Source organism: Eriocheir sinensis, chromosome 4, assembly GCF_024679095.1.
Source record: "Eriocheir sinensis breed Jianghai 21 chromosome 4, ASM2467909v1, whole genome shotgun sequence".
NCBI lineage: Eukaryota > Metazoa > Arthropoda > Malacostraca > Decapoda > Varunidae > Eriocheir > Eriocheir sinensis.
Window position 1 is genome coordinate 14,083,999 of NC_066512.1, and position 7,040 is coordinate 14,091,038.

Genomic DNA, 7,040 nt, shown 5'->3' on the forward strand with positions numbered 1-7,040 from the left:
TGGAGGAGAACCATCTATTGTCTCCTCGTCAGCACGGGTTCAGGAGAGGTCGCTCGGCATCAGACCTCCTCCTCCTGCTCAGCAAGTCTTGGCATGACGCCCTGGACTCTGGACGCCCCTCACTTGTTGTTACCCTTGATATTGCTGGGACATTCGACTGTGTGTGGCACAGGGGCCTCCTGGCCTAGCTCGAACAGCTCGGCATCACAGGACTACTGTTGCAGCTGTTTTCGAGCTACCTGCAGGGCCGGAGTCTGAGGGTAGTGGTGAACGGGTGCACGTCAGGCGGTTACCTAATCACTGCCAGCGTTCCACAAGGATCAGTACTGGGCCCGATTCTTTGGAACGCATACTTCGACGAGCTGCTCCGTGGCCTACCAGTGGCCTCAGCCTACGCCGACGACTGCACCCTGTCCCACAGCTACACCAGGGAGGAAACTGCGGACGTGATCGAAGCCACCAACCGCCATCTTGGTGACGTCATGGCCTGGGGACGACGTTGGCAAGTCAAGTTTGCTGCCGAGAAGACCCAGGCCATGGTCATATCGCGTTCGGGGGAGGACGCCAGACTCCTGCAGGGACGGCTGAAGTTTGGGGACGACATCCTGGTCATCAAGGATTCCATCAACATCTTGGGGGTGGAGGTCGACTCCAGACTCAGTTTCGACCGCCACCTGGAGTGTGTGGCGCGCAGAGCCTCCCTGAGGGTGACACTCCTGCGTCGCGTGCGGCACCTGCTCAACGCAGACGGCCTCCTGAGGCTGTACAAAGCCCAGGTGAGGCCCGTCATGGAATACTCCCCTCTCTCCTGGATGAGTAGTGCCCAATGTCACCTCTCACTGCTGGACAGAGTGCAGAGGAGGGCAGAGCGATTCATCCGCGATGCCAGCAGCCTTCAGCAGCAGCGACCACATGGACACCAGTGGCGGCAGCGGCAACATTGACAGCAGCTACATCACCAGCAGGACGCCTCGGGCACCGGAGAAGTTTCGGTGCCATCACAATCCTACACAAGACCCAGGTCCAACGTACACCTCACCTGGCGGCACTACGGGTCCCTTGGAGGAAAAGCCAGTGGCTAACGACCTCCTCCTTGAAATCCCAAGAAGCCGCACAGCCAGGTGCCAGAGAGCCTTCACGAGTGCCCTGGCCCATCTGTGGAACGCATTCACGGGTGAAGTGGGAGTTAGGGCAATGGACACCCAGCAGGTGAAGGTGGCGGCTCATGCCTGGTGTCGCATTTACCCGCCCTAGTCACATCCGCCTGAACACAACACAACACAACACTAGTGACAATGCTTTAAGAGAGGCGACCTCAAGACAGAGGTCGTCTTTAGCATGGAGACAATTTCCCAGCCCCTTTTATCATATGTATCTTGATGTTTAAATAAATAAAGACAAAGAGAGAGAGATACTGTGGTCAAGTGGGTCAGTGTTTTATGTGCATTCTCTCTCTCTCTCTCTCTCTCTCTCTCTCTCTCTCTCTCTCTCTCTCTCTCTCTCTCTCTCTCTCTCTCTCTCTCTCTCTCTCTCTCTCTCTCTCTCTCTCCACACTAACCATCTCTTCTCCAACACATATCTTTACCTTCCCTCCTCTCCCCATGCTCATCTCACTTAACTCTCCTTCCCTTCCTCCCTGCCTCCCTCTGGTTCCTCTCCTCAACACTCACAGTTGACGTGGAGGGTGAGCAGGGGGCTGTGGGCGTCCCCCTCGACGTTGGAGGCGGAGCAGGTGTAGGGCCCCGCCTGATGCCTGGTGATGCCGCGCAGGGCCAGGCTGTTGCCACTGAGCAGGATGCCTTGTGCGGGGTTGTGCAGGATGGCCTGGCTCTGGGGAGGCGGAAGGAAAGGAGGTCAATACAAGATGAAATTATACGGAGGCAGAATTGGATATGGAGAAAGGATATAAAGTTGACACCATTTATTAGCAATGAAAGGACATGTAATCAAGTGACCAATGGTTCTTACACACTATTGGCTAATGTACTACTTGAACTATTTTTGCTGCGTAGTCCTGACCCACAATATTAATTAAGAAGAATGAAATAGTAAAAACTGGCAAGTGTATCACGACGCCACAATACAACAAAATCCACTAATGGGCTGCGACTGACCACAAGCGTGTTTTCTTTTTTTTTTTTTTTTTTTACGTTGCTGCCTACTGCGCCGGTAGGCATCTTCCCGGTGGGGCCTGATGGTCGGCCCAAGGCTTCTTCCAGGTGGGGCCTGATGGTCGGCCCAGCCCGTTCTGGCGCAGGCGAGTGTTTATAGTGGCGCCATCTTGCATTGGCTCATGCTGCCCCCCGGAACTCGTTCTTGATTCGCTTGGACGGCTTCCTCTAGAGTCCGGGTTGATGGGTGGTCTTCAGGACAGCATGTGGGTAGTTTTAAGGCACTCGGCAGTGACTGAAAAATCCGAGGTGGTAGCGTGGGGATTCGAACCCGCGTCGTCCATCACGCGGTGAATGTGGGCCCAGTACGCTACCAGTTCAGCCACCGCTTACCCGCCTACCCGAAAGCCTACCTGCGCTATGGTCCTCCACATGAATAAATAACGTGGTTAAGTCTGTCGTCTAAAGCTATAGTAAGAGGCCAAGTGACAAGTTCATTTGCTAACCTCTGACCGGAGCCTTTTCTAGTAATTTCCTATAAACTTTCACTTTCACTGTTGCGCCAGACATTTCGAAAGCATTCGACAAGGTCTGGCACAAGTCTGCTTTCTAAACTTCCCTTTTACTGTTTCTATCCCTCTCTCTGCATTTTCATCTCCAGTTTTCTTTCAGGCCGTTCTATCTCTGCTGTGGTAGACGGTCACTGTTCTACCCCTAAATCTATCAACAGGGCTCTGTCCTATCTCCCACTCTTTCTGTTGTTCATTGATGGTCTTCATTCACTAACAAACTGTCCTATCCACTCCTATGCTGATGACTACTCTGCATTATTCAATATCATTTAACACAAGACCCTCCCCACAGGAATTACGTGATTCCAGGCTGGAGGCTGCAGAACGCTTGACCTCAGATCTTGCTCTTATTTCCGATTGGGGCAAAAGGAACCTGGTGTCCTTTAATGCCTCAAAAACTCAATATCTCCACCTATCAACTCGACACAATCTTCCAAACACCTATCCCCTATTCTTCGACAACACTCAGCTGTCACCTTCTTCTACACTAAACATCCTCGGTCTATCCTTAACTCAAAATCTTAACTGGAAACTTAACATCTCTTCTCTCGCTAAATTTTCTTCCTCGAGGTTGGGCGTTCTGTATCGTCTCCGCCAGTTCTTCTCCTCTACACAGATGCTGTCCATATACAGTCCACATACAGTTCGCATCTCATGTGTGGAGGGGCTCCACACACGTAGCCCTACTAGACAGAGTGGAGTCAAAGGCTCTTCGTCTCATCAACTCATCTCCTCTTACAAGCAGTTTTCTACCTCTTAAATTCCGCCGCCATATTGCATCTCTTTTTATCTTCTATCGATATTTTCATGCCGACTGCTCTTCTGAACTTGCTATCTGCATGCATATCCCCCTCCCGCGTCCCCACTGCACTCGACATTTCAACTCTTGCTCATCCATATACTGTCCAAACCCCTAATTCAAGTTAACCAGCATCTCCATTCTTTCATCCCGTTCACTGGTAAACTCTGGAACAGCCTTGCTTCATCTGTATTTCCTCCTGCCTATGACTTGACCTCTTTCAAGAGGAGGGTATCAGGACACCTCTCCATCCGAAATTAACCTCTCTTTTGGCCACTCTTTACTTTTATATTTATTAGAAGTAGTGTTTAGCGGGGTTTTTTCAACACTTCTTTTCCTGTTAAAAAAAATCGTGCGGTTATAACCCAATATTCCTGTTTCATACTCTAGTCCGAGAATTAGCGTAAAATATAAACATTGATATCTTAGACAGACCGAATGAATAGTAAATGAGGCTTTCATAACCTTAACAGGAGTGAATAATGAACAACTGGGATAACACTGGAGACAGGTTATCGATGACAATGCTTAACGAGGTAGGGCAAGGAAAGGTTAGTTCCTGTTGACGAATATGAAAAGTCAACAAACCCAAGCGTTATTTCATGCAATTTGAAGTGTGACATAAAAAAATGGACAACAATGAAAGGAAACCCATACATAATAGTTAGTATAATCTCAGGAAATAATGAGAGGACCCATGAATAACGAGGTGACATCGGGGGATTTTCGATCATAAAATACAGAGCACCAGATGGATCAGTAAGCCCAGGTACCGTCGGTGATGTAAATAACATGAGCTGCGGGGACGGTCGTGGGTAAGCTTGGCAGGCCTGACACCTTATAAAGATAAAGAGAAAGAGAGGCCTCCTTAGACTAGGAAGGTCAAGCGAAGAATTTTAATTTAAAAGAAACATGCTCTCACAGAAACAGAATGCATATAAAACTCACGGCCCCGGCACATCCATGCCGCTTATCTGCTCGGGATCAAAGTCACAAAAGAAAAAAAAATAGATAATAGAAGTAAAAGAACGAGGCATAAAAACTCCCATTACGCCTCGGTAGCCCTTCCAGAGACGGCATGAGTCAGAGCCCCGCCAGATACAACCGGAAGGGAACAGAAGCCTGAGGGAAGCGGAGTGAAGAGAATAGAAGGAATATAACAAAAAGCAACTAAATTTTGGTAACCTACCTCGTTCCAATACTAAAAGAGGAGATACAGGCGAAGGAAAAGCAGGAGGAGGACGTCAGACAGGAAGATAACAACAGGGAAGATCAGAAAGATCCAGCACAGCCAAACACACACACACGCGCGCACGCACACACACACACACACACACACACACACACACACACACACACACACACACACACACACACACACACATGAATAGAAAAGTAATCCAGAAATCACGAAAACACCACCAAAGCCTCGTACCAAAACGGAAACCTTGAGATAGAAAACACAAGGGATGAATCAGAAAAGCCAAGATTACTGGCCACTTACCCTCCTGAACCACGAGATCTTGTAGGTCGGCGGGTTGGAATCCACGTTACAGTTGAAGTAGACGTCCTCGCCCTCCTTCACGATCGGGGACACGCCGCGACCAAGCTCCATTGTGTACAGGGGTCTGCGACAGGAGGAAAGGAAACAATATGAGGCTGAACATTAAAAGGAGAAAAACAGGAAAAAACTGTGAGGCCTAGAAATGTCAAAAGGAAGGCAAACAGAGACAAAAGGGCATATGAATAAATGGGAATGGGAAGAAACAACATAGTATTGATAATAGGGAGAAACAAAAGCGATACAAATATATAGATGAACAAATAAAGATTTAGATACATAAATCATATAATGTTTATAAATAGAAAAACTGTTGAGAGAGAGAGAGAAGGGAAAAAGAGAGAGAGAGAGAGAGGAACAACACAAAAAAAAGAGACTGCAGGTGTTTCAAGCGTGATGAATAATGATTAATACAAAAAAAAATCAAAGAGTAGGATGAAGGAGAGGAGGAAGAGGAGGAGGAGGACGAAGACGAGAAACAGCAGGAGAATGAAGTGGAGTAAGAGTAGGAGTAGGAGGAGGAAGATGAGAAGCAGAAGGATAAGGAGGAAGAGAAGGAGGAGGAGATAGGAGAACGAGAATAACAGTAGGAAAAAAAGGAAGAGGAGAAGGGCAAAAGAGGTGAGAGAAATTAGAGAAAACATCGCTAGAGAACGAAGCCACAAATTTTTAGGTAAACAAGATAATAAATTGTTTTACGAGAAAGAAAAGCCGAAGCGTAAAGAGAAAAAAACAACAACATTGCCGTGACTTCCACACACACACACACACACACACACACACACACACACACACACACACACACACACACACACACACACATATACACACACACACGCGCACACACGCATTGTAAACAAACAGATTAATGGATGAAGCGGATGTATCGGCGCCATATCAAGTCGGGTAAAAAGTTTGTGGAAAAGCAAAGGAAAAACAGATCGGACATGTAGCAAAGTATTAAAAAGAAAAACAAAGAAATCACGACATGCATACACACATACACACACACACACACAAAAAAAAAACACACACAAACATTATTACAACATCGACATCCTTTCACAACTACAACAAAGGCAATGTCAACAACACAGTAAGGGCACGTTGATTCAAGTTAACAAAAACACTCAAACAAACACGCAGACAGAAAGAGGAAATAGAAACAGCAAAGAACAAACAAACACCAGACGCCATCACATGCACGTATTTCTACACACACAGATACACACAGAGAGAGAAATAGTGTTAAACAGATATACAATGGAACAGATGAACAAAGAGACCGCTGCCCGGCGTCCCTCACCTGCGCATAGCTCTAAACACAACAATAATTGGCGGTTAATTAAGTATTCTCTTCCCGGCGCACCTGGACGGCATCACCAAATAAGGAGGAACTAAAGCTTTTGTCTGTGTCCGTGACGATGTGTAAGTGTTTGTTTGTGTGTGTGGGTGTCCCTGTGTGTGTGTGTATTTGAATGTGTGTGTGTGTGTGTGTGTGTGTGTGTGTGTGTGTGTGTGTGTGTGTGTGTGTGTTCCTATATTAACTTTCAGGTCTCTTTCAAACCTCGTCTCTCCTCCCTTCACTCTCCCTTGCTGCACAATAATAGTTCATCATAACTTACAATAGTCTCTCTCTCTCTCTCTCTCTCTCTCTCTCTCTCTCTCTCTCTCTCTCTCTCTCTCTCTCTCTCTCTCTCTCTCTCTCTCTCTCTCTCTCTCTCTCTCTCTCTCTCTAGCTATCACTCTCTCTCTCTCTCTCTCTCTCTCTCTCTCTCTCTCTCTCTCTCTCTCTCTCTCTCTCTCTCTCTCTCTCTCTCTCTCTCTCTCTCTCTCTCTCTCTCTTTCGTGGAGGGGTGTTCAGAGCCTCCTTAATCTTCATACCGTCAATCTCAGCTGACACTTTCCTTCCTTTCCTCCTTCTTTTCCTCTCCTGCCCTTTATTCCTTACCAGATTCTCCCTTCATCTCAAGTCATCAATCTAAATTTTTCAGTAT

The 7,040-nt window shown here is 47.3% G+C and overlaps 1 protein-coding gene across 1 annotated transcript in view; it reads right to left on the bottom strand.

Moving 5' to 3' along the window:
- LOC126982222 (nephrin-like) overlaps positions 1-5,103 on the bottom strand; it is a 64,243-nt gene extending 59,140 nt beyond the window's left edge. The window contains exons 1-2 of the mRNA XM_050834174.1: positions 4,987-5,103; positions 1,671-1,830 (exon numbers count right to left, since the gene is read on the bottom strand). Of these exons, the coding sequence (XP_050690131.1) occupies positions 1,671-1,830; positions 4,987-5,097 (271 nt within the window). The 5' untranslated portion in view covers positions 5,098-5,103. The remainder of the gene's footprint in view (positions 1-1,670; positions 1,831-4,986) is intronic.
- Positions 5,104-7,040: the final 1,937 nt, after the last annotated feature.